This window comes from Hemiscyllium ocellatum, chromosome 8 (genome assembly GCF_020745735.1).
Source record: "Hemiscyllium ocellatum isolate sHemOce1 chromosome 8, sHemOce1.pat.X.cur, whole genome shotgun sequence".
Lineage (NCBI taxonomy): Eukaryota > Metazoa > Chordata > Chondrichthyes > Orectolobiformes > Hemiscylliidae > Hemiscyllium > Hemiscyllium ocellatum.
In genome coordinates, this window is record NC_083408.1 from 69,842,305 (window position 1) to 69,869,361 (window position 27,057).

At 41.6% G+C, this 27,057-nt stretch overlaps 1 protein-coding gene across 6 annotated transcripts in view; it reads left to right on the forward strand.

Moving 5' to 3' along the window:
• Positions 1-9,765: 9,765 nt before the first annotated feature.
• fermt2 (FERM domain containing kindlin 2) overlaps positions 9,766-27,057 on the forward strand; it is a 149,995-nt gene continuing 132,703 nt past the window's right edge. For 3 of the 6 annotated variants that reach the window (XM_060829155.1, XM_060829158.1, XM_060829159.1), the window contains exons 1-2: positions 10,753-11,038; positions 12,043-12,206. In XM_060829155.1, the coding sequence (XP_060685138.1) occupies positions 12,050-12,206 (157 nt within the window). In that variant the 5' untranslated portion in view covers positions 10,753-11,038; positions 12,043-12,049. Of the gene's footprint in view, positions 9,827-10,752; positions 11,039-11,574; positions 11,758-12,042; positions 12,207-27,057 lie in introns of those variants that run through there. The other 3 variants (XM_060829157.1, XM_060829160.1, XM_060829156.1) reach the window with 3 other exon arrangements.

Sequence of the window (27,057 nt, forward strand, 5' to 3'; positions counted from 1 at the left end):
CATCTATGTATTGCAGATAAAATAACTCAGTGCTGGAAACGTGTCAGTCAAAGTGAAACAGAATAAAACAATTTCAATCAATCTGCAATGTCAAGTATCTCAAAATTCACTTTTCAATGAGCTATATCAACGCTGCAGGAAACAACAACTGAAACAACCATAATAGTTTTCCACGTACACTTCACAAGTGACCCAGAAACTGACCTGTGTATTTTTTCTTAAATTTTAACTGTTTTGACTTAACTCTAATTATTAATCTGTATATACATATATTGAATTATTATTTCTTCTCACATTTAATAACTACTAAACTCACTTCTTCGTTAACTCGGGTAAGATTGGCTATTTGGCTTCTTTCAACATCAATTCATTTGGACCAAGTTCATCCTTCCTCAACTGGGACCTTTACAATTTGGAGTATCCCATCTGAAACCAGAATAAATTGGGGTTCTCCTGATAGCTTTTAACTGAAATTCCAACTTTCAGTTAATAACTGCAAGAAAACATGAAAGAGGCCAGAAGGCACAGCGCCAGGGACCCAGGTTCAATTCCAGCCTCGGGCGACTATCTGCATGGCGTTTGCACATTCTCCCAGTGTCTGCATGGGTTTTCTCCGGGTGCTCCGGTTTCCTCCCACATTCCAAAGATGTGCAGGTCAGGTGAATTAGCCATGCTAAATTGCCCATAGTGATAGGTGTATTAGTATGGAGTAGGGGAATGGGTCTGCGTGGGTTACTCTTCAGAGGGTCGGTGTGGACTTGTTGGGCAGAAGGACCTGTTTCCGCATTGTAGGAAATCTAATATGTGAAAAGGAATGCAAGGGTGGAGAAAAGAACATTGCTGCAGTTGTGGTGCGGGGTGGAGGGAGGGGGGAGATGGTTAGGTGTTTGCTAGTAGAGAGGGGAATAGGCAGCACGAAGGCCAAGGAGACCTTAAGTGGAAGGGGAGACCAGAAGAAGGCTGTAAAGAAGACCAGAATAATTTTAAATCTATCAACAAAGGGATACTTAGCTACATCGGAGCCAGGAAGACTGAAATCACTGAGGTAATGAATTCACTGAAAATGAACATGAAATTTCTAATTTAAAAGTGTATATGTTCAGGAGCTATCTTATGGATGGCATTGCATCAATTGTAAAATTTAAAGCAGGGATTGAGTTCAGTCACGCAGTGAGAGTAGTAACTGCTCATTTAAAATTTTTCAGCTTTGTGCATATGTGATGAAACCTTATTAATATGTAAAGGTGTGTTTTGGGTATTAGTTTCTTTTGCACATGGAAATGTGTAACAGCTATTTTGAAAAGAAGGTTATTGTTTACTTATGGCTGTTGTCTTTTGCAATTTAAATTCTATGGTTTCTAGGAAATTAATACATTCCTTGTATGCAGTGACTTTAAATTTAATGGAATTTAATTGATAACTGAGGGTAGTGTTGAATTCTTCTGGTTCAGCTTCTGTTTAAGTCTAAATGCCCCATACATCAAACAAATACAAAAAATATTGTTGCTATGCACCTGCATAAATAAATTGGTAAGAATGAAAAAGGAGACCCCAAAATCACAAGGAAGACCCAAGTAAAATCTCAAAATGAGTTCTCAAAAAAAAAATTGACCCATATGCTGCATATTCTGATCTGGCTCCTGTGACTCAGAGTCTGCAGTCTTTAAAGCAGCTAAAGTCAGTTTGTTTAGATGTGACTTTAAACCACTATCATTAGTCTGAGGCATTATTGTCTCTTTCTTGTTAGAAATTTGAACTTTTGATGTTTAATTGAAACTATACAATAGATTCAAAGAGAAGTATATGTTCTTTCAAGTTCATTGTAAGGATTGACACCCGGTATCATTAATCAAATAGTTCTTTCTATGACAGGATTACACACAGTCTCTGATTCTTAAAGTACTTTGTTAAGTTCAGTAGATTTGTCTCCCAATGCCAGAGATGGAAACCTTATCCCCTGTGAGGTAAGTTCCTAATGCAAAATTGATATTACCTATAGGAAATTCAGAGACTATAACAATAACTGATCCATTGAATAAAGCCATATTCTAAATTCATTCTACACAATGGAACAGTTAAAAAATTTCTATCAGTACTCTGATTCAATATTCCTTATTTAACAAAATCACTAAAGTTCACATCTATTGCAATATCAAAGTTTGAGCCAAAGTTGTATCCTTCATAATATTAATCTTTTCGGATCTTTAAACATACAAACATGCTATCACTTCACCTTCAAACCAAAAATCCCATAATCTTTCTTGCTCCAATCTGTACCCATTGTAAATTGGCATTGATTTTTCACCTAATCGGATGAAATTCTTTGACATTAGACCACACTGACGAGAGTACAGTCTTATTTCAAATTTCAGAACCTTGCTTTTCCATTTCTTAGTCTTTTTGAATCTTTTTGTTTCCCACATGGTCTCTTTTCCTACACAGGGAAGCATTTCCTTTCATTACTGCCACTTCCCTCCAGGTCATAGTGTTATGTTCACTCCCAGAATGCTAGGTAGATGTGCCAACAAAGCTACTACCTAGGTAGTTGTCAGATATAAGCAAATGTTTTATTAACCAGCACCTGTGGGACGTGGAGCATGCCAGTTGATCAAATATTCTGATTGATCAGAGATCCAAACAATCAATGTAAAACCACACTGACTAAATAATAGCAATGTAATGCGGGGGTATATATATCACTGTCATATTTTATTTACAGCATAAATCACAGCAATTTTTAAAAAGTAATACAACTTGGCTTGAAATAAAACTTATCGGCAGAGAGCCTTCTCACTCGCACCCTCAGCTGACAACTTGTACATCGCAGAGATCACGATAATACAGTAAACATCTGGTATTTCAGGTTTTTAGTTTTGCCAGTGAATCAAGACTGCCAGTTTATAAGATGCTAATTAAAATAAAAACATAGCAATCAGTTCAAAGACCTGCCTCCCTTATATTAGAAATTTCACAGTTTTCTAGGTGAGATTTGATTGCTGAACGATAAAGGTAATTTTGCCATAATCTTACTGGACCAAATGTCTCTCCTCTCATTAGAGCTGGGGAGGGGGAGAAGGAGAACCCTTTGTGATAACCTTAACTGGGAATTGAGCACATGCTGTTAGTGTTTGTTGTCACGTGAATAGAGGCACAGTGAAAAGCTTTGTCTTGTAAGCAAAGGCAGATCACAAAGTAGCATAGATGAGTAAATAATAGGTAGCAGCGGCAAAAACACAGGTACAGGCGAATGTTAAGGGTTTGAGAGTCAATTCAGTATTCTAACAACAGTAGGGTAGAAACTGTTTCAAAACCAACCGTTGCGTGTGTTCAGGCTTCTGTACCTTCCCCCCGCCCCAATGGTAGAGGTTGTAGAAAACATTGCCAGGGTGGAATGGATCTTTGAGAACGCTGGTGGCCTTTCCTTGACAGTGGGCCTGATAGATGGATTGTTTTCTTTCTCTCTCTTTCCAATTTAAGTAGCTGTAGTGACTATAATGAGGTCAGCCAATTGGACCTTATAAGAATATGAGTTCCCTGATTGGGTTGTTAATCTGGTCTAATCAGAGAGTCCTGACTGACCGATAAAAAGAGGAGTGTCAGAGATTCTGGCACTCTGAGAACTGACTCGGAATGAGGCAGTACGAAAGTCAAGGACTGTTTCTGTGTAGATAAAGGGTGATTTAGTAACCGGATATTGGCCTCTTTGGAGTATTTTGCATTGTTGCATTTATAACTGAAATCTGGCTAACTCAACCTGTGTTTTATCTGGCTTACCTTTTCCTTTGCCAAGATTCACATGAGCCCCAAGACTTCAATTATTTCTACTTATACTGCCAACTGTTTACTCTATTTCCAACTTTCCTGCCACTCCTTTTAAAGTAACCTTTGTTAACTGTTGAAAAGCACTCAGAGACAAATCTTCTGTTTAAATAAGTGAGTTTGCAATAGACATTTCTGTTATTAAAGCAAAAATAATTGTGCTTTGTGACCAAACCCTTTGTACCTGCCTCAGCCTGTGGATTTGGAATCCTGCAGGTGTCCCATCTTTGTTATGATCTCTGTAGAGATTGATAACTTTTAAAGAAAAATTCAAACTTCCAGTTAGCAGCTGAAAGAATAATGCATCACGCTCTCACATTTTGAAACTTCCGCTGCAACAAACAACCAACAAACACTTTTGAAGAAGGACGGATTGCACCTGAATTGGAAGGGGACTGATATACTGGTAGGGAGATTTGCTAGAGCTGCTCAGGAGGATTTAAACTAGTAAGGTGGGGAGGGGCAGGGAAAAAGTGAGGAAAGAGATCAATCTGAGACTGATACAGGAAAAAGGAGTGAGTCAAACAGTCAGGGCAGGAAGGAACAAAACAGAGAACACGGTATGACTGATAAACTAAATTGCGTTTATTTCAATGCAAGAAGCCTAACAAGGAAGGCAGATGAACTCAGGGCATGGTTAGGCACATGGGACTGGGATATCATCACAATTACAGAAATGTGGCTCAGGAATGGACAGGATTAGCAATGTAATGTTCCAGGATACAAATGCTATAGGAAGGATAAAAAGGGGGACAAGAGAGGATGGGGAGTGGTGTTTTTGATAAGGGATATTATTACTGCTGTACTTAGGGAGAAAATTCCTGGGAATACATCCATGGAGTTTATTAGGGTGGAACTGAGAAATAAGAAAGGGATGATCACCTTACTAGGATTGTATTATAGACCCCCTAGTAGTCAGAGGGAAATTGAGAAACAAATTTGTAAGGAGATTTCACTTATCTGGAGGAATAATAGGGTGATTATGGTAGGGGAGTTTAACTTTCCAAACATTGACTGTCATAGTGTTAAGAATTTAGATGGAGAGGAATTTGTTAAGTGTGTACAAGAAAGTTTTCTAGTTCAGTAAGTAGAATTTCAACTAGAGCAAGTGCAAAACTTGACCTACTCTTGGGAAATAAGGCAGGGCAGGTGACTGAGGTGTCAGTGGGGAACACTTTGGGGCCAGTGACCATATTTCTGTTAGTTTTAAAATACTGATGGAAAAGGATAGTCCAGATCTAAAAGTTGAAGTTCTAAATAGGAGGAAGGCTAATTTTGATAGTATTCGGCAAGAACTTTCAAAAGCTTATTGGGGGCAGATGTTCGCAGGTAAAGGGATGGCTGGAAAATGGGAAGCCTTCAGGAATGAGATAACGAGAGTCCAGAGATAGTATATTCCTGTCAGGGTGAAAGGGGGGGGGGAGCTGGTAGGTCTCGGGAATGCTGCATGGCTAGAGAAATTGACGTTTTGGTTGAGAAAAGAAGGGACCATATGACAGGTATAGACAGGATAGATCGAGTGAATTCTTACAAGAGTATAAAGGCAGTAGGAGTATACTTAAGAATCAGGAGGGCAAAACGGGGACATGAGATAGCTTTGGCAAATAGAGTTAAGAAGTATCCAAAGGGTTTTTGCAAATACATTAAGGTCAAAAGGGTAACTAGGGAGAGAACAGGGTCCCTCAAAGATCAGCAAGGCAGTCTTTATGTGGAGCCACAGGAGATGGAGAAGATACTGAATGAGTATTTTGAATCAGTGTTTACTGTAAAGGACATTGAAGATATAGAAAGTGGGAAAATAGATGGTCACACCTTGAAAATATCCAAGCTGGATGTCTTGAAAAGCATAAAAGTGGAGGATCTGAGCTACAGGGAGAGGCTGAACAGGCTGGGGCCGTTTTCCCTGGAGCGTCGGAGGCTGAGGGGTGACCTTATAGAGGTTTACAAAATTATGAGGGGCATGGATAGGATAAATAGACAAAGTCTTTTCCCTGGGGTGGGGGAGTCCAGAACTAGAGGGAATAGGTTTAGGGTGAGAGGGGAAAGATATAAAAGAGACCTAAGAGGCAACTTTTTCACACACAGGGTGGTATGTGAATGGAATGAGCTGCCAGAGGATGTGGTAGTGGCTGGTACAATTGCAACATTTAAGAGGCACTTGGATGGGTATATGAATAGGAAGGGTTTGGAGGGATATGGGCTGGGTGCTGGCAGGTGGGACTAGATTGGGTTGGGATATCTGGTCAGCATGGATGGGTCGGACCGAAGAGTCTGTTTCCATGCTGTACATCTCTATGACCTGATCAAGTGTACCCGAGAACTCTGTGGGAAGCTAGGGAAGTGATTGTTGGGCCCCTTGCTGAGATATTTTTATCATTGTTAGTTACAGGTGAAGTCTGGAATACTGGAGGTGGGCTAACATGATGCCATTATTTAATAAAGGTGGTAAGGACAAGCCAGGGAACTATAGACCAGTGAACCTGACATTTTTTGTGGGCAAGTTGGTGGAGGGAATCCTGAGGGACAAGATTTACATGTATTTGGAAAGGCAATGACTGATTAGGATTGTCAGCATGGCTTGGTGCGTGGGAAATCATGTCTCTAAGTTGCTTGAGTTTTTTGAAGAAGTAACAAAGAGGATTGATGAAGGCAGAGCAGTGGACGTGATCTGTATGGACTTCAGTAAGACGTTTGACAAGGTTCCTCATGGGAGACCGGTTAGCAAGGTTAAATCTAATGGAGTACAGGGAGAACCTGCCATTTGGATACAGAACTGGCTTGAAGGTAGAAGACAGAGGGTGATAGTGGAGTGTTGCTTTTCAGACTGGAGGCCAGTGGTGTGCCACAAGAGTCAGAGTTGGGTCCATTACGTTTTGTCATGTATTGAAATAATTTGGATGTGAACATAGGAGATGTAGTTAGTAAGTTTGCAGATCACACCAAAATTGGAGGTGTAGTGGACAGCAAAAAAGGTTACCTCAGATTACAATGGGATCTTGATCAGATGGGCCAATGGGCTGAGGAGTGGCAAACGGAGTTTAATTTAGATAAATGCAAAGTGCTGAAGTTTGGAAAAGCAAATGAGAGCAGGACTTACGACTCTATGACTCTCATTGCCATCTTCATTTTGGACGCAACTTATAATTTAAACTACCAAAAACAGAGATCATAATTTAACTTATACATCAACCAAAAATCCCTCTCTACTTACACTAGCCCTTGAGTAGACACTTCATTCTACAGGAAGTAGTCACTACCAAAGGCTTGCTCCCTTAGGAGCTGGGAAACTTCTGATATTAGAACTAAATTTCACTCTATTCTCAAGCAAAGCCACTCTTCCAGCCTCCTTTACTTGATCACAAACTATTCAAACTAAGTGTGAGCTCACACATCTATATTATGGTCTCGTCAACAATACAGAATCCCTACAATGTGGAAAGACGCCATTTGACCCATCGGTCTACACCGATCCTCAAAAGAACATCTCACCCAGACCGGTACCCCCATTCTATCCCCATAAGCCTGCATTTCCCCTGGATAATCCACCTAGTTTACATATCCCCAGCCACTATGTACTGCTTAGCATGGCCGATTCACCTAACCTGCACATGTTTGGTCTGTGGGAGGAAACCCACAAGGACATGGGGAGAATATACAAACTCCACACAGACAGTCACCTGAGATTAGAATCAAATGCCAGTCCCTGGTGCTGTGAGGCAGCATGCTAATCACTAAACCACCGTGCCATCCTATATAGCCAGCATTTCATCTGCTTCATGAGCAAGACTGATTTCCTCTATCTCAGCTTTCTGTATCTCTGATAGCTGCAGACAAAACTGCTGTCTGTCTGTGATATTGCTGTATTTGCAGGGAAGTCTGTAGAGCCTGATATCAAAAATGGCTACTTCTGCTCTTTTTTCCCCATGGCAATCTGAATAGTTATATCCAAGTAGAATTGCTGACCAGCTAGCTTTGATCCCAATTCATCTTAATCTTAGAAGTAAATGTATAAGTTAACTGAATATTGTGAGAGGCACAATGGTACTATTGCTGAACTATCATCTACAGACCCAGGAAATCTGTCATTCTTACCTGGTCTGGTCTACATAACATTCAATGTCCACACCTTGATTCAGACATATACAAAAGTCCTGAAGTCCAGAGAGGAGGAGAGATCGATTGCCTTTGACATCAAGGTCCTATTTGACTGAGTGTAGCATCAAGGAATTGTAGCAAAACTGAATTTAATAGTAATCAGTGGAAAACATTCCACTGGTTGGAGTTATACATTGCACAAAGGAAGATAGTTGTGGTTGCTCGAGGTCAGTCATCTCAGGTCCAAGATCAGCACAGGAATTCCTTAGATTAGTACCATACGGTCAATCATTTTCAGTGTTTCAATTACCTTCCTTCTATTATAAGATTAGAAGTGGGAATGTTTGTTAGTAATTGTACAATGTTCAGAACTATTTCTGACTCTTGAGAAACTTTAATAGACCACTTTCAAGTGCTTGGGCTGGCAAGTAATGTTTGTTTTACACAAGAGCCAGGGAATAACCATATCCAACAATAAAGAATCGAATCATCATCCTTGGATATTCAAAAGCATTACCATTACTGAAGCCCCCACTATCAACATTCTGGGTGTTGCCATTGACTAGAAACTGAACTGGACCAGTCATATAAATACTGTGGCTGCAAGATCAGGTCAGAGGCTAGGAATCTTGCAGTGAGTAACTCGCCTCCTGACTCACTAAAGTCTGTTCACCATCTACAAAGACACAAGGCAGGAATATGATGGAATAGTTCCCACTTAGCTGGATGAATGCAGCTTCAACAACAATTATAAAGCTTGACACCATCCAGTTAAAAACTTGACCTGTTTGGCACTATATCCTCAAACATTCACTCCCTCCACCACCATTACACAATAGCAGCAGTATGTACAAGCTACAAGATGCAGTGCAGAAATTCACCAAGGCTTTTCAGTAGCATACACCATACCTAAGCCATCTAGAAGGTCAAGTGTGCAGATACATGAAAATGTCACCAGCTGCAAGTTTCCCTCCCTGCCATTCACCAACCTGATTTGGAAACATTTCACAGTTCCGGGGTCAAAATTCTAGAATTCCCACCTAACAGTATTGATAATGTACTTACACCAAATGAAGTCATACAGCATGGAAACAGACCCTTCAGTCCAATTAGTCCATGCCAACCATGGTCCCAAAATGAACTGTAGCGATTCAAGAAGACAGCTCGTAATGATCTTCTCAAGGAAAGTAAGTATGGGCTGTAAATGCTGGCCCAATCAGCAAAGCTCACATCTCCTGAATAAAACAAAAGTTTATAACTTAATAATTTAGAGACTGTAAGATGTTTTTGTTTCCGAACCTAAATATCTTGTATCTTCATCTTGTAAAATAATCAGACTCCTCTTTTGATATGCAACAATCAAATCACCCAGATTTAAGGCAACAAAACAGAAATTGCTGCGGAGGTCTGGCAACATCGGTGGGAAGAAACCAGAGTTAATGTTTAAAGTCTGGTGATTCGTCATCAGAACAGATTTACTATCAAGTAGATGGGAGAACAGATCAAACAACTCCCTTCATTTACACTAAATTTAATGCTTTAACTCAAAAATATAACAAACGTACAAACCAAAAGACGTAGTCCCAAAATATATTTGAATGAACCTCATAATGGTAACAAATGCAATAAAATTAAAAGGTAATAACTTGGAACTGATGTAAATACGATTTAATTAATAAATATTTTTCCTTGAATGTAGCATTTGTTACTTATAAACGTGACTGTTTCAATCCTGTCCTTACTTCACTGTATCTCTGTAATGTCTTGGAATTGTTGTGCTTCTCTAACTCAGGTTAGTCGAGCATGTTGACTTTAATTGCTCCATTTTTGGCGGTCATGATGTGGAGCTGGGCGTGTTGTACTGGGGTGGACAAAGTTGAAAATCGCACGAGACCAGGCTATAGTCTAACAGGTTTGTTTGAAAATACAAGCTTTCGAAGCACTGTTCCTTTGTCAGGTAGCTCGTAATACTGTACCTTCAAACGATGAGACCTAAACCTCTACAAAGTTCCCTCCCTAAACTCTGCCTCTCCCTTCTGCAAGACTTTCTTAAAACCTACTTCTATGATAAAGCATTTGGTTGGCTGTACTAGCCTCTCCTTTTGTGGTATGGTTTGACATTCTATTTGATAATGCCGTTGATTAGTCTTGCTCTGTGAAAGATGCTATTTAAATGAAAGTCCGTAAGAAGACAGACCCTGAACGGTTACCCAATTAAACAGAGCGTGGGCGTTTTTTCGGAGGATTGTGATAATTTGGGACGTTTCCTGATGAAGTGTTGGAAAACAGTGCCTTTCGATATTTTTAAGTCAGAGGTGGATAGATTTGTGTTAAACAAGGGAGTAGCCGGGGTAGACAGGAATACGTATTTGAGTTTGCAATCACGTTGAATAATGGGGCAGGCTTGAGGGGCTGAATGGCCAGCCCTGTTCCTTGTTAGTATGCTCATAAAACTGTATTTATATCATCGAATGGGCCCACACATCTCCCTGCTGACTCGAACAAAATTACACCCGCGTGGGTTAATTCCTTCTGAATTACAGCGCACGGTTAAAAAAGCTGGCTCCATGGCAACGCCGAATAGTGAGGTGGACATCGCAGGGGAAGGAAGAGAAATGGGGGAAAAGTGCAGGAGTGGAAATGTTTGCAGCGGGCTCCGGGGTTTGCGGGTCCGGGGGTCTGCGCCGTGCAGGACGGGCCGTGCTAACGGGAATGCGGTCTCGGCATCAATCTGGGCAGCTCGAGGCCCGGATGTGCGGCGCTGCTGCTCCTCATTTCCATAAAAGGCAGCGGAGGCTCGGCTTGGGCTCGAGCTGGATCCTGAGCGCGGAGGAGGGAAGGAGAGAGAGAGAGGGAGAAAAAAAGGAGAGGGAGGAGGGGCGGTGCTGCTGCCTGGTGCCGGGGCACTCACTCAGACATGGATAGCGGGCTGTGAATGCCACAGGCTGAGATTGAAGTTTACGGCGACGCTGAGAGGGGGAGGGGGTGGAAATCCCGCCCCAGGAGTGACTCCATTAACCGTCCAGCCAACGGCCGCCAGCTTGGACCCCTGCGCCCGTGGGAAAACTCTGTTCCTCCATCGCTGCCGATATCGCTGGGCTGTCACCGACATTTACTTTCGGAGGTAATTTTTAATGTTTACATGTTAGGATTATTACCCCCCCCCCCCCCCCGGTCTATAACTGTTGCTGTCGAGTTAAATCCCTCGCCACACTTTAGAAACCCGGCCTGCATATTCGCTTTTGGTGGACTTTGGTCCGGCTCCGCTCTCTGGTGAGGGCAGATTTTCAAATAATTCGTTTGTTTCTTTTTTTTTTGTTGTTGTTTTTGTGTGTGTGTGTGTGTGTGTGTGTGTGGTGAGGGTGGCGGGGGGGAGGAGGAGGGGTGGGGGTGGTGAATTTGTATGGAAGCGCTGTCCCTGGCCACCATCTGGATCGAGTGACAAACGGGGAGGGCTCTGACACGGTGGGGTTTCAGATGGAGGATGGTATTTGTGGAAAGTGGGGGCGGGGGGGGGGGGGGGGGGGAGAGGAGGGGACCAGGGGTTTGGTTTGCATTGTCGGGCGGATGGGCTTCGAAGCCCCTCCTATCTCCTCCCCCCCCCCCCCCCCCCGCGCTGATCTCTTTTATCCTGTAGACTGTGTCTTTTTTTTAATCCGCTTCAGATTGTGAGCTGCACGGTCGTAAATCAGCCCTTTCTGAAGTGTAGTTAGTTTCTAGCCGCACACAGTCTGAGCAGTTAGGGATTGCGTAGCTTCGTTTTGTTCCCGAGAACGTGCAACTTTTAAGATACATCTATACGATAGCGTGTAAAACCGACTTCAACAGGTTTTCAGCAACGCCGTGAGTATCGAGCTGTAATTTGAAGCCCTATAACGGAAAATGCGTGGCCCACTCCTTGCAGTTGCTTTGTACGTGCAAAGACCTTCAATTCGATTTGATCTTTGTGTTCACTTTGACGCCTGTTAATGCTTTCAATCTGCATTGGCTGCAAGATCTGGACTGCTGCGTCTCTTGCTGTGCTGTCACCACTTCAGTAAATGACATTGTCTGCTTCTTCCAAAAGCCGATCATTTAATGTTATCGTTTAGTTCTAACCAGTTAATTTAACTCTCTCACTGTCCCCAGGTGAAAGATGGCACTGGACGGAATTCGAATGCCGGATGGCTGTTACGCTGATGGGACGTGGGAACTAAATGTTCTTGTGACTGACCTGAACCGCGATGTTTCCCTCCGAGTGACCGGAGAGGTGCATATAGGAGGAGTGATGCTCAAGCTGGTGGAGAAACTGGGTAAAGTCTTGATTTTTGATGGGTGTGCCGTCACCACTTTTGCCAATTCTTTCCCCCACCCCACACACAAAACAGCATGAATGCTGTTGACATCGCGGTTACACGATGCCTTGTATGGTTTCCAGTTTCGACCGAATGATGCGCTGGCTCTGCTGAGAGAAAATTTCACAATGTTAAGCTAAGCCCCAGTTTTTTTTCTCTCTAGCTGCTTGCGGAGGCTGCGTTGTGTTGAGCTTCACTTGGATATTCCTTATAAGTTCGAAAAAAAAATCGTCTTTGTTCAGTGGTTTCAGGTCTGATGCTGTCATGTTGCATAAATCAGATCAGAGACTCCCTATCCACCAATGTAAAGAATAGCAACTTGTAAAGTACTAGTAGAAGGCTTGCAAAGGAATATTACTAATGTTGGCTTGAATTGGAGCAGTGAATATCGTTTAGAGGCTGCACTTAATCACTAGAAGATAAAACTCTGGCTGGAGAGAAATAAAATTTTAACTAATATTTTTAGTCATGACTGTAATTAATTGTATATGGCAAGGAGTTTGAAAGAGTCACAGTCTTTTAATTCAATGTTTAATTTTTCTACCATGGTGTGTGTTTCAAGGTATAACTCTTAAAAGAAACAGAAGTTTGTCTTTGAGCTTTAATTGAAGTTTTCTGACCAATCTTTCCTTCCCACAGGCCTTTCTATTGTTTTTCTGAACAGAAGGTGGTATTGTTTTAATGCTGAAAATGTGTTGCTGGTTAAAGCACAGCAGGTCAGGCAGCATCCAAGGAACAGGAAATTCGACGTTTCGGGCCAGAGCCCTTCTTCAGGAATGAGGAGAGGGTGCCAAGCAGGCTAAGATAAAAGGTAGGGAGGAGGGACTTGGGGGGAGGGGCGATGGAGATGTGATAGGTGGAAGGAGGTCAAGGTGAGGGTGATAGGCCGGAGTGGGGTGGGGGCGGAGAGGTCCGGAAGAAGATTGCAGGTTAGGAGGGCGGTGCTGAGTTCAAGGGAATCGACTGAGACAAGGTGGGGGGAGGGGAAATGAGGAAACTGGAGAAATCTGAGTTCATCCCTTGTGGTTGGAGGGTTCCCAGGCGGAAGATGAGGCACTCTTCCTCCAACCATCGTGTTGTTATGTTCTGGCGATGGAGGAGTCCAAGGACCTGCATGTCTTCAGTGGAGTGGGAGGGAGAGTTAAAGTGTTGAGCCACGGGGTGGTTGGGTTGGTTGGTCTGGGCGTCCCAGAGGTGTTCCCTGAAGCGTTCCGCAAGTAGGCGGCCCGTCTCCCCAATATAGAGGAGGCCACATTGGGTGCAGCGGATGCAATAGATGATGTGTGTGGAGGTGCAGGTGAACTTGTGGCGGATATGGAAGGATCCCTTGGGGCCTTGGAGAGAGGTAAGGGAGGAGGTGTGGGCGCAAGTTTTGCATTTCCTGCGGTTGCAAGGGAAGGTGCCGGGAGTGGAGGTTGGGTTGGTGAGGGGTGTGGACCTGACGAGGGAGTCATGAAGGGAGTGGTCTTTTCGGAAAGCTGATAGGGGAGGGGAGGGAAATATATCCCTGGTGGTGGGGTCCGTTTGGAGTTGGCAGAAATGACGGCGGATGATACGCTGTATGCGGAAGTTGGTGGGGTGGTAGGTGAGAACCAGTGGGGTTCTGTCTTGGTGGCGGTTGGTGGGGCGGGGCTCAAAGGCGGAGGAGCGGGAAGTGGAGGAGATGCGGTGGAGGGCATCGTCGATCACGTCTGGGGGGAATCTGCAGTCCTTGAAGAAGGAGGCCATCTGAGCTGTACGGTATTGGAACTGGTCCTCCTGGGAGCAGATGCGGCGGAGACGAAGGAATTGGGAATATGGGATGGAGTTTTTACAGGGGGCAGGGTGGGAGGAGGTGTAGTCCAGGTAGCTGTGGGAGTCAATCGGTTTATAGTAGATGTCTGTGTTGAGTCGGTCGCCCGAGATAGAAATGGAAAGGTCTAGGAAGGGGAGGGAGGAGTCTGAGACAGTCCAGGTGAATTTGAGGTCGGGATGGAAGGTATTGGTAAAGTTGATGAACTGTTCGACCTCCTCGTGGGAGCACGAGGCAGCGCCGATACAGTCATCGATGTAGTGGAGGAAAAGGTGGGGGGTGGTGCCAGTGTAGTTGCGGAAGATGGATTGTTCCACATATCCTACAATTGTATTGTTTTAATGGTTAGCATAACTAATGAAGCTTACTTGAAATATCAACACTTTATGTAGTGCCATGACAATGTGGTGTCCCAAGGTTCTTCATAGGAGTAGTAGAAAGGCATATTTGATACCAAGCTCATAAGGCAGATGGCCAAAGGTTTAGGTGAGGAAAGTGAGTGAAGGAGGCAGTTCCACAGCTTGGCCTTTGACAGTTGATGCAAGGGCATCAATGAGGGAACAATTAAAATTGGAGGCTCAAGAGATTCGAATTAGATGAATGCAGGTATATTGGAAAGTTGTGGGGCTGGAGGAGGTTGGTGAGGCCATGGATTGAAAACAAGAAAGATAATTAAAATAATAGCAATTTTAAAATAGAGGTATTGCTTGCCTGGGTGTTGTCATAGATCAGTGCTCACATGGGTGATGGATGAACAGAATGGTATACGTACAGACACAGGTGGCAGAATGGATAACCTACATTTTCTGGAAGGCAGTATGTGGGAGACCAGCTACAATTTGGTTGAAGCAGTCATTGTCTAGAGGTTCTAATACCATGACCATTTTTATCAGCAGCAAGTGAGCTGATGTAGGTGAGGAGTTGAGAAGTATTAAGGAGATGAAAATAGATCATTGAGTGCCAAGGTTATGCGGTCAGAATGTCATCTCTGGGTTAAATATGACCACAATGCTGTAAACAATCTGGTTCAACTTCAAATCTGCAAGTGAAATGAATGGAGTTTGTGGTGGGGTCCAAATACAATGGCTTCCTTCACCATTCATTTGCCTCTTTTTTTTTAATATATATATGAATGGATTTTTCTAAAGCTAGGTTACAAATGATTTTATTTTGCAAAACTTGGAATAGAAACAAGCGAATTTGAATAACAATAAACACATTGATCTTTAAAGTGACTTCATAAGTAGCAGTGTATACTATACTTTTAGAACCTTTTTGTTTTATCTTAAGGAGTGCTTATAGTATGTAAAAGACCATCATGGATAAGCATTTGTAAAGAACAGGTACGAATAACCTTCTGTGAAGGACTGTAATGTCAAAAGTCTGTAATGAAATAGTTAACCTTTGTTTTTGTGCTGCTAAAACAAATGAGCTGCTAATATAACCTAGATTGGAGATGCTTATCCTAGAAGGTTTAAAGATGAGCAGTGCAGCTTTCAGTGTAATAATGGAAGGCACAGACAGTGTGTCTGTTTTGTGCCATGTATTATGAGCTATCAGAACCAGTGTCCTAGATGAGTGGACTCATGTAACACTTCAGAAGAGTCATTGTGTTTGAGGACTATCTGACTAATATAATGTGCAGAACTTGGACATTTCTCTGCGACATGCATTTCCACAATGTGAGCTGGCTTACAATAATTTGATCAAGGAGGAGAGATTTTGCATAACCACAGAGAAACATTTGATAGTGATGTAAGACAGTTTAAATGACTTGACTTGTACAGGTGGCACAGTGGTTCAGTGGTTAGTACTGCTGCCTCACAGAGCCAGATTTGACTGTGCATGGAGTTGGACATTCTCCCTGTGAATTTCCTCCCGCAGTCCAAAAATTGTGTAGGTTAGGTGGATTAGCATGGAAAATGCAGGCATAGGATAGGGGGTCGGGTCTGGATAGGATACCGTTCAAATGGCCTGCTTCCACACTGTAGAGATTCTATGATACAGCATACAGAAAGGATCATTTGGAACAAAAACACTCCTAAGACTATACAAAGTTGGTTGGTAGTCTGGCACAATACAAAACTTGGAATTTTGGAAATTTCTTGAGTGCTATTCTATCAACCAACATATCTCTCTGTCTGTCTGTCTGTATGTCTTTCTCATCCTGTGTTCTTTCAGCTGACCCAGTCCACTCCTAATGGGTAGTGTACAACAGAGCTTTTGTTAAGTACAGATTGTTTCGGACACCAGGATAAAAAGAATCATTTGGCTGGTGAAAAGTTTCCTGAGTTTAAGTGGAGAACAGTCAAAAATTCATGTAAGATCCATCAGCTTGATAAAGAATGGATATATGTGCTTGAGGAGTTGAGAAGTAGATTAATAAGTCATTGTTTCTGAGCATATTACTATTTTAGGATATTTAGCCATTTTACTCGTGCTGTAATAATGCAAGCAGTTTTTAATGGAATGCTTAACATTGCTTATGTTAGCGTAAAACTGTTGATATGTCAAACTGTGCTTGAGGAATGTATGTAATAAATTGTAATTTCCCCCCAAGTTATGATGCATATTGGAACAAGAAAAGCCGATTAGATGATGAGCTTTGCCTGGTTTTACTGCTTGGAACCAGTTTCCTCAATAAAGCCCACAGATACAGTGGCAAATATTTGAGGAAAAAGAGAGGTAAATGATTGAGAAGGGTGATAATAAATAAAATTAGAAAGGAATGGAAGTTGGCTGTGTGGAAGACGGGATGTCAGATGGCAATTTTGAGGACAATAATGCAACAGATCAGCCGGTTGAGTGTAAGCATATACTTATGTAGTTAAAATGTGTACAATTCTGTTTAGATTGAAATGAATTATTGGGGATGAATATGTTTTAATGACTACATGGTGAATGCAGAGTGTGTGCGTAGAGAGCACTTAAAGTATAGTGGTTTCAAGCTGAATTTACTGTGAAAATTGGTTGGAATGCAATAATGTCTCCAAGGTTTTAGACAGGTGCATTTTGTGAAATGAAGATCTTCATGTGTGGAATAAACTTTCAGAGGAAGTGGTGGATGCGGGTATAGCTACAACGTTTAAAAGACATTTGGATAAGTATATGAATAGGAAAGGTTTGGAGGGATGTGGGCCAAGCACAGGCACGTGAGACTAGTTTAGTTTGGGATGGTCTGGCTGGATCGAAGAGAGTCTGTTTCCCATGTTGTGTGACTCTATATAGAATGTTATTTTTGGGAAGAAGAATTTGTAGGAAAGAATACTCGACAAGGAGTTTAAGAAGGATACTTCATCGCGCCTCCCCTTCCTCTTCCCACCTTTCATCTATCTTTTATTGCTACCATTCTTGTTCTTGTTCTTCTTCTTGTCAAGAACAAGCTTCAGAGTCCTATCAACAGTATAGGCAGAAAACATTTCAATCTTCAGATGGCTAAAGCCAAGAAGAAAACTACACCACAATCACTTATGGAACTTCAGTATGTGGATAACTCTGCTTTTCAATGGCTGTGACATCTACGATCAAAATCCTTCCAACTCTTCAGTATGACTCCAAAACTTGGACCACATATAGACACCACTTCAGAGCCCTTGACTTACCATTTATGTTGTTTTGCACATCAGCAGTGAGGACTGGCATATTAATATCTGGTGTTATTGTAGGAACCAATAGCACCAGCAAAAATGCTGTGATCATCCAAAACCAAGCTTGCCTAGGATGCCTGAGTTCCAAGTACCAAAGCAAATCTTCACTCCGTCCAAGAAAGGCACTTGATCAAGAGGAGAACAAAGGAAGCATTTCAAAGACTCTCTGATGTATTTCCTCAAGAAATGGATCATAGTTGTCAACGTGTGGGAAACCCTCTTTTGGAAGGAACTGACTTCACAGAATCCCTACAGTGTGGAAACAGGCCTGTAAGCCCATCAAGTCCACACCAACCCTCGAAAGAGTATCCCACCCAAACCCATTCCCCATTACTTTACATTTACCCCTGACTAATGCACCTAACCTACACATCCCTGAACGCTATCGGCTGTTTAGCATGGCCAATTCACTTAACCTACACATCTTTGGATTGTGGAAGGGAACTGGAGCACCCGCACAGACACTAGGAGAATGAGCAAATTCCCCACAGGTAGTTGTCCAAGGCTGGAATCGAAACCCAGGTCCCTGGCGCTATGAGGCAGCAGTGCTAACCGCTGAGCCACAGTGCCTCCCTTGGCAGAAGCTCCCGTATGAAGGGACACCTGTTGGCAAGACCAAGTACAGAAATGGAATCCGAGAAGAGAATGCCAGTATTCTCAAAGCCAAGGGCCAGTTCTTACAGCCACGTGTTTCCAGGTGTAAGATTGGGCTAATCAGCTGCGTAAAGAACCATTGAACCTATGACCTGTGACATGGAATTCTCTAGGTGGGCTGTCATGCTCGTTAGTGAGCGATTGCCAATGACTACTTGACATGGAATACTGCATGCAAAAATTGTATTTTCAGATCTGAAATAAGAAACTATTTGGAATTGTTATCGTTGTGAGCAGTTTTGGGTCCCATATCTCAGGAAGGATGTACAGCCTTGGAGTGTGTTCAGAGGAGGTTCACGACAATGGTCCCAGGAATGAAAAGCCTATGAGGAATGAATGAGGATTCTAGGTCTACATTATGAGGAGTTTAGAAGGATGAGGCAGGGATCTAATTGAAACATACAGAATACTGAATGACCTGGACAGAGTAAATGTTGGGGAGATGTTCCTATTGGTAGGAGAGACTAGGACCCGAGGGCACAGCCTTAGTATAAAGGGAAGATCTTCTAGAACGGAGATAAGGAGAAGCTTCTTCAGCCAGAGAGTGCTGAATCTATGGAATTCATTGCCACAGAAGGCTGTGAAGGCCAGATCATTGAGTATATTTAAGATAGGTTCTTGAGAATCAAGGGTTCCAGGAAGAAAGTGCGAGAATGGGGTTGAGAAGCTTATCAACCGGGACTTGATGGGCTGAATGCCATTATTTCTGCATCTATGTCTTGTAGTCTTATAATCTTATAATCCCAAGAGAAGCTGAATAGATTATGTGAACCAAATTTAGTTTAATGCATAACTTAGATAAGTTGCATACTCTGCTTAAGAATTATGAACTCTCTCTGTTGGATATGTTTGAGAAATAATTGAAAATTTGTGGTACCATAGGATTAGACTATTGACCATATTATTCACTTGTAGGCTAGTACAGGTGATCATAAAGGACAACCAGCCTGATGTTCAGTTAAGTATTAAAGAAGTAACTATTTCTAGTAACTATAGGCCAGTGAGTCTGACTTCAGTGGTGGGCAAAGTCTTAGAGAGAATGGTAAGGGATAAGATTTATGAACATCTGGATAGGAATAACGTGATCAAGGATAGCCAGCATGGTTTTGTGAAGGGCAGGTCGTGCCTCACAAACCTTATTGAGTTCTTTGAGAAGGTGACTAAGGAAGTGGACGAGGGTAAAGCAGTAGATGTCGTGGATATGGATTTTAGTAAGGCGTTCGATAAGGTTCCCCATGGTAGGCTAATGCTAAAACTACGGAGGTATGGCATTGAGGATACATTAGAGGTTTGGATTAGGAATTGGCTGGCTGGAAGGAGACAGAGGGTAGTAGTTGATGGACTAAGTTCATCTTGGAGTGCAGTTACTAGCGGTGTACCACAAGGATCTGTTTTGGGACCATTGCTTTTTGTTATCTTTATAAATGATCTAGAGGAAGGGCTTGAAAGCTGGGTAAGCAAGTTTGCGGATGACACAAAAGTCGGTGGAGTTGTGGATAGTGAGGAAGGAAGTGGTAGGTTACAGCGGGATATAGATAAGTTGCAGAGCTGGGCAGAAAGGTGGCAAATGGAATTCAATGTAGCTAAGTGTGAAGTCATTCACTTTGGTAGGAGTAACAAGATGATGGATTACTGGGCTAATGGTAGGCTACTTGGTAGTGTGGATGAGCAGAGGGATCTTGGTGTCCATGTACACAGATCTCTGAAAGTTGCCACCCAGGTAAATAGTGCTGTGAGGAAGGCATATGGTGTACTGGGCTTTATTGGTAGAGGAATTGAGTTCCGGAGTCCTGAGGTCATGTTGCAACTGTATAAGACTGTGGTGCGGCCTCATCTGGAGTATTGTGTGCAGTTTTGGTCGCTATACTATAGGAAGGATGTGGAGGCATTGGAACGAGTGCGGAGGAGGTTTACCAGGATGTTGCCTGGAATGGTAGGAAAATCTTATGAGGAAAGGCTGAGGCACTTGGGGCTGTTCTCATTGGAGAAGAGAAGGTTTAGGGGAGATTTGATAGAGGTGTATAAGATGATTAGGGGTTTAGATAGGGTCGACACTGAGAACCTTTTACCGCTAATGGAGTCAGGTGTTACTAGCGGACACAGCTTTAAATTAAGGGGTGGTAGGTATAGGACAGATGTTAGGGGTAGATTCTTTACACAGCGGGTTGTGAGTTCATGGAATGCCCTGCCAGTAGCAGTGGTGAACTCTCCTTCTTTATGGTCATTTAAGCGGGCATTGGATAGGCATTTGGAAGTTATTGGGCTAGTGTAGGTTAGGTAGGATTCGGTCGGCGCAACATCGAGGGCCGAAGGGCCTGTACTGCGCTGTATCTTTCTATGTTCTAAGTCATAAAGGAGGTTATATTATGGAGTTTTAGATAAGTATATACCGAGTTAGTACAGTTTTATAGAAATGAGACATCTATAGACTCTTGGGAGTTTATTCTATAGAGTAGAGGTGGGGAGCCTTTTCATGTTGGGAGGCTGCATTATGTTAGTTGTAATCTAACAAGGCCGCATCCAAGAAACTTCAATTATGTATTCTTCAAAATTCACATTTTTAAAATTGTGCCGGTCAGTTTGTGAGGATTATTTCGTTGAATTTTCTTTTACTCTCTGGTATTTTAAATACATTCATTTTAAGATTAAAATAAAGGACAAAAAAAATTAATAAAAAATAAAAGATTTGTTCTGCAAAATTTGAATTTATTCAAAAGACCACACACAATGGCCTCGAAGGCCACAGGTTCCCCACCTCTGCTATAGAGCAACCGCAATGAGGCAATTCTGATTCCAGTTCAACTGGAAGGAAGGTGATTGCACTTTGCATAGTGTAAATATAAAATATGCCAGGACTACCTTTTTGTAGAGTGTCAATTGACACTAAGAGGAAATTGAGAAATAATTTTATCTTTATATTTTAGGTGGATCTGAAGTAAATAAAGCAACTAGCCTAATTAATTAGGCTGGTCAATTTTTAAAAAAAATCAGTTTTATCACCTTCAGGAGAAGTAGCAGCCTTAGAAGCTCTGAAGAGCCATCTAGACTCTCAACTTTTAGCTTGCTTTCTCTCCATGGACACTGCTTAACCCACTGATCTCCAGCAATTTTTGTTGTCATTGCAGCCTAAGATGTATGTTTCTATCAATACTCTGGACCATCTGCTTCCCTGTTCACTGACACTCCTTCACCTGCAAATCTAAGCTGTGTGTAACAGGCTGTGTGGCCTGTGAAGCCTGATCCAAGACATCACTAGAAAATGAGTGGAGCCAGACTGTTTGCTCCTTTTTGGGAAGTTTGCAATTCCCCTACTAAAAAATTGCATTCAATTTGGTATAGAACAAAGATCAAACCTGCAAGATTTGTAGCCTTTATAGTTCAGTGCCATACCATATGCATTTGTCTCTGAAACAAATGGAGGGGCATTGTTTTGTTTTTGTCATAAACATATCTCATAAAGGTTTTTATTTACTCCAGATGTTCCTTTTGTGTCAACTCCATTTGAATAATTTGCATCTGACAGCTCAGTTAATGTTATTCTGTCAAGAATGAAGCACTTAAGTGTTCTTGGCATAAAAATGTGTTGCTGGAAAAGCGCAGCAGGTCAGGCAGCATTAAAGGAGCAGGAGAATCGACGTTTCGGGCATAAGTCCTTCGGGAACATTTTTAAACTCTGATCTCCAGCATCTGCAGTCCTCACTTTCCCCTAAGTGTTCTTGGCAACCTGTTATTGATCTTCCCTTCCTTTACAGATTTGAGCCACAGTTATTCAGAACAATAGCACACTTTTATGCGGATTTTTTGAACTCCAGCATTGAGAACTGAAAGCAATGCATGGGCACTGAGGAAAGGGAAACAGAAGCCTGGTGTTGAGGGAAGTGCATGCAGGATTGAGGTCTAGGAAGAGAGCTACAAAAGTAGCGATGTGAGGCTGAGAAATTTCAAACTTGACCATTTCTTAAATCAGCATGCAGAAACCCTGGGAATCAGTATTGAAAGAGGATCTGCTGATAGGAGATGTGGGAATTGATGCATGATATGATCAGGAAACTGGAACCTTGAGTGATGAAGACCCTGGCTAGAGTTTGGTAGCAAAAGCGGTGAGTTTGAAAGCTGACTGACAATGTTGCAGAGAGGCTTGTACGGAACTAGATTGTGAGAAGAAACCAAATTTGGCATTGAGTCAGTCATCAAGGTTCTGTTTAACTCTGAGCTGGATGGATTTGTGGCTAGAAATGATTATGGATCTGTAGGCTAAATAATGCATTCTTATTTCTGATTTTATGACTGTTTCAATAAATCAGACATATGATACTTAAAGAAGTGAATGTAAAGCACAGGGTTAAATACTGCCCTCCTCTCTATCGAACCAAAGATTTAATCCACTTTAAACCTTATCTGGAGAAGCGGTGCGGAGGCTTTTAGTGACACGCTTGACCTTTGCTTACTGTGTTCTGCAAATGTTCTGTGATGCAGAGCATTGCTATGGCCTTATTGATGCAGAACGCTCCAAGTTGTTGGACCATACAATTGTCACCTTTCCTTTATAGAAAAAGTTTTATTTTTGATTACAAGTTCATCAGGCAGTGGTCAACTTATAATATTCTTGATACCTTGAGGAGAACGCCTCATTACCAAAACTTTCCAACAAGCACAGGGACTTAGCTTGGCTGGTGGTGAGAAGGGCACTGTTCATCAGATTTTTCTTGTATACTTGGACTCTCTCTGCCCCTCCATATGCTGCTCTTGACAGCTGTGCTGCTGAAGAAACTTGTGGAATATGGTTTTGCAAAGAAGGTCTGGAGAGAGCTGCAGTGTTTTAAGTGGAGTTTGTAGAACCAACTCTGTGCTGCAGTACTCTGTGCATCCTAGGGAACATTCCATATAGCACACTGAGGTAAACATCAATTGCATCTGGACCACCAGAAGACCACACCTCTTATGGAAGGTGCTTCTTGGTCTGGGCGTCACTGAGTATTGCAGAGTGGCATGTTTCAAGATCTAGGACTACATGCTGAGGGGCACACTGATGTTTGGGACAGCCAGTGTCAAGGCACAGGGAAAAGCCCACCATGTACACTCTATCTGGCATGATAATCCAAAGGTCTGTTAATCTTGAGAACCCCTCATCATTTATATTTGAAATGTAAGTAGTATGTATTGGTCAATGTTCTCATGTTTATTTTTGCATTGAGTATTTGCACTCAGATGCCTCAAATGAGGAGTAACCTGCTTGTAATGTACTTCATGAATAAAGCATATTTTTGCAAAATGAAATCCTTCTCCTTTTTTTCTTCTATTTAAAGTTAAAATTGTTTTATTTGGTCCCATTTTGTCAAAAACTGCAGGAAATGCCCTCCAGCTTCATGCATTGACACATAAATGGCTATCCTGAATTGAATTAATGACCTCCTGAGGAATCATCCAGATGTTTCCTGATTTTAGAATTCCAGATCCTAGAATAACAAATGACTTTCTCCCATCTCTTTGTGCATCTTTAAACTTATCACGAAGTCTTTGGCATCTTCTAACAGGTCTTGGATATCTTACACCTGCCCCTTGTGTTGAGCCTTCAAACCTTCTGGCGTTAAATCCTGTCCTGACTCGTTATGCCCAGTGCTGAATTTCACTCTGCTGTCAATTTAGCACACTTTCCTGTGTGTGTGTGGATAAGATTACACTGGATCTCAAAGTGTACTGTACCTGAAAGTATAGAAGTCTGAGTATTGGCAGTATAAAGAAACGTGCAGTGATTCTTTAGTTGCTTACAAATCCAGAATGCTTTGTTCTAGTTGTTGCACTTAATCCCTTTCATTAGTCACAATTATGGATAATAATTAGTTTAAGATTTGGTTTGCTGAATTTAAAAATAATTGAGTTGGGAACATATAAATGTTCTCTTGAAGGAACCAGTTTAGTTTTTTATTTTACTTTTGGATCGCTTGTTTGCATAGCAACTGCCCCGGACCACTTGACATTTATTGTTTTATTCCCTATCTGCAGCAGGACTGTTGGAAGGTGATTTATTTTGTCATTGTGCTTTCTCACCTTTTTAGTAGGAAAAATAAAAAAAATTGAATGGTGAGAGATTGGAAAATAGTTGTGTTCAAAAGCAACCGATGAAAGTTGATATGCAGATATAGCAAGCAATTAGGTAGACAAGTAGTCTGTTAGCAAAGGGATTGGAGTACAAGAATAAAGAAGTCTTAATACAGATTGGATGGTGACGCCATACTTGGAATACTTTGTGCCATGTTTGGCTCATTATCTAAGGAAGTATGCACTTTCCTTGGAGAAACTGTGAGACTAAATGAGAAGGTTTTCAACTGATTTTAAAAATGCCTGTATTTCCTGAAATTTAGTAGCATGAGAGATGATGCAATTGAAACATAAGCGGTTGGTAGGAGAGATACAGACAAAATGTTTCCTTGGGCTGTGGAATTTAGAAAAGTGCTTAGTTTCTGAATAAAGTGTCAGTCATTTAAGACATGGTGGAGGAAAAATTTCTTCGCTCAGAAGATTTGTGAATCTTGACATTCTCGTTGTAAGCTGTCGAACTTCAGAGCTCAACGTTTCTTTGCATAATAGGGATTATGAAGATAGTTCAGGAAATTTTTGTTCACAGAAATATGAACATTATTTACAGGGCCAGTTGTTGTCCATCTGTTAATGTCTCTTTAAGGTGAAGGTGAAGTTGAAGTCATTAAACTTTGCTTTGAATGCCTTATTGTGGGGCAGTCGGAAGTCCGAATTCCCCACTCCCAACTCCTGGATGTTATGCACTTGAGTGTAAGAGAGCAGTTTAATCTTGAAGTGGCGAAGGCAAAATGTCACATTTCTATACTTGCCCCAAGAGAAATTGTGTTTTACAGTAAACCAGGTGGTGATTGGAAACTTCCTTTTTTGGCCGCTCCCATATCCCTTCTCTAGGTAAGTAACATGGATAGTATAGTTTGTGATTCTTGATGCTCTTTTAGGTTGAGAAATGAGCAAAGAAGGAGCACATGATAAGAATGGAAGTGTAGAATTGCTTTCTGGTACATATTAGATGTGAAAGAAATTTTTGTCTATTTATCAATATCATTTTTAAAAATGATTAAATCAGATTGATTGAATTACAGCAACTATGTCATTGTAAAATGTTCAACCAATCATTTAATTGATTAAAATATTGGATAATAGAGTGTACTCAGCTTATAATATTACTTTGCAATCATTTCAAAAACTAGTATTTTAAATTTGTGCAGACATGCTGGTTTATCTACAGCTAACCTGAAAATCCAGAAAGTTAGCTGAATAATTATGTTCCTAAGCTTCACTAGTAAACAGTTGATTGTTTGTTTATTTAAGAATAACAACTGTTTTTAGGAATCAAACTTGCTGGACACTTCTGCTGTGATACATAATTATTTTAATCAGGAGCATTTTGTAAATTTTAAATGTACACTTTTTTTTCTAAATGTTATCACTATTTTAGTTTTGGGGTGTGTTATTTTTGAGTATTTATGATTTAAATTCTTAATCAACTGCTATGATCTAGTCGTAGCCAGAGAGACTAGCCACTTGCTGTCTCTGGGCATGTTTCTGTGGATGGAATTCAAACGTGGTATTTAAAACCCAGTTGAGATGGTGCAATGCCTCTGTGCTTTCCCAGGTCTGACTCCTCCAAGTCTAGGACAAAGACATTGCACAGTCTTACTGTCAGTTGAGATCCTCAAGTGGCAATTAATATACAACCCATGGGGGAATAGGAGTGTTGCCAAGAAGGGAATGGAATAAAAGAACTCCAGTTTCTTATGCTCCCAGGGGTGGTGTTCTACTAGAGTACTTTTTAAGATAGAGTTGGCATTGGGAAGGTTTGGGGCTGCTAAAGCCCTCCCGCCCCCTGCCTCTCACAACCCCCTGCACAACTTTGGAGTCTTTTAACAATCCTGGAGTTTTTTCTAATCACCCTATTATGACACACTTCTGAGCAGGTTGGACTTGAACCTGGACCTTCTGTCACACAGGTATGGACACTACTGTGCCTCTAGACCCCAAAACCCACTAAAACTGATATAATAAGAAGTTCTCCTATCTAAGTAGGCAGAAATCTGAAATGAGACTGGGTGTCTTCAGACTAGAATGACAGTTGGCTTCAGCAGTCCTGGATCTCGGGTGGATGTGTTGCCAGCAGTTGTTGATGCTCACAGTGGCACTGACGAGCAATGGAGAGCTGCCATCCTCTGGCAAGATTTCCAACTTAAGTCCATAATGCCAAGATCCCCTCAGGATGGTCTCAAACCTAGGGGCTCCTCCTTGTTCACAAGCCAGGAGATAAGACCTCTGTTGCGAACATTTAAAATCTGCTCTCTGTACATGTGATTTGTGTTACTAGCAATTTAAATATTACAATAGAATTATCATGTCAAATATCCATCTCCACAGATGGTGCAGACCCTGGTAGTTATAACTGACTGTATTTCAAAGCTGACTTTTTAATGGTCAGTAATTTTATTTTTCCAAGTCTGATTTATATTTTTATTACGTAAAGATTTATACTGATGTTTTGGAGTCTTGGTTCTGCAATTTGTTTATAATTGAATGCTCTGGCTTATGATTAAGTTTTGTGTTTTTTTTTACCTCGTGCTGTCATTCTGTGGCCAAATTAAAATCAGGTGATTTTCCTTATGACCACTCTTGTGCAGTCTTTCGGGTAGATTATTTTAAATCCTGT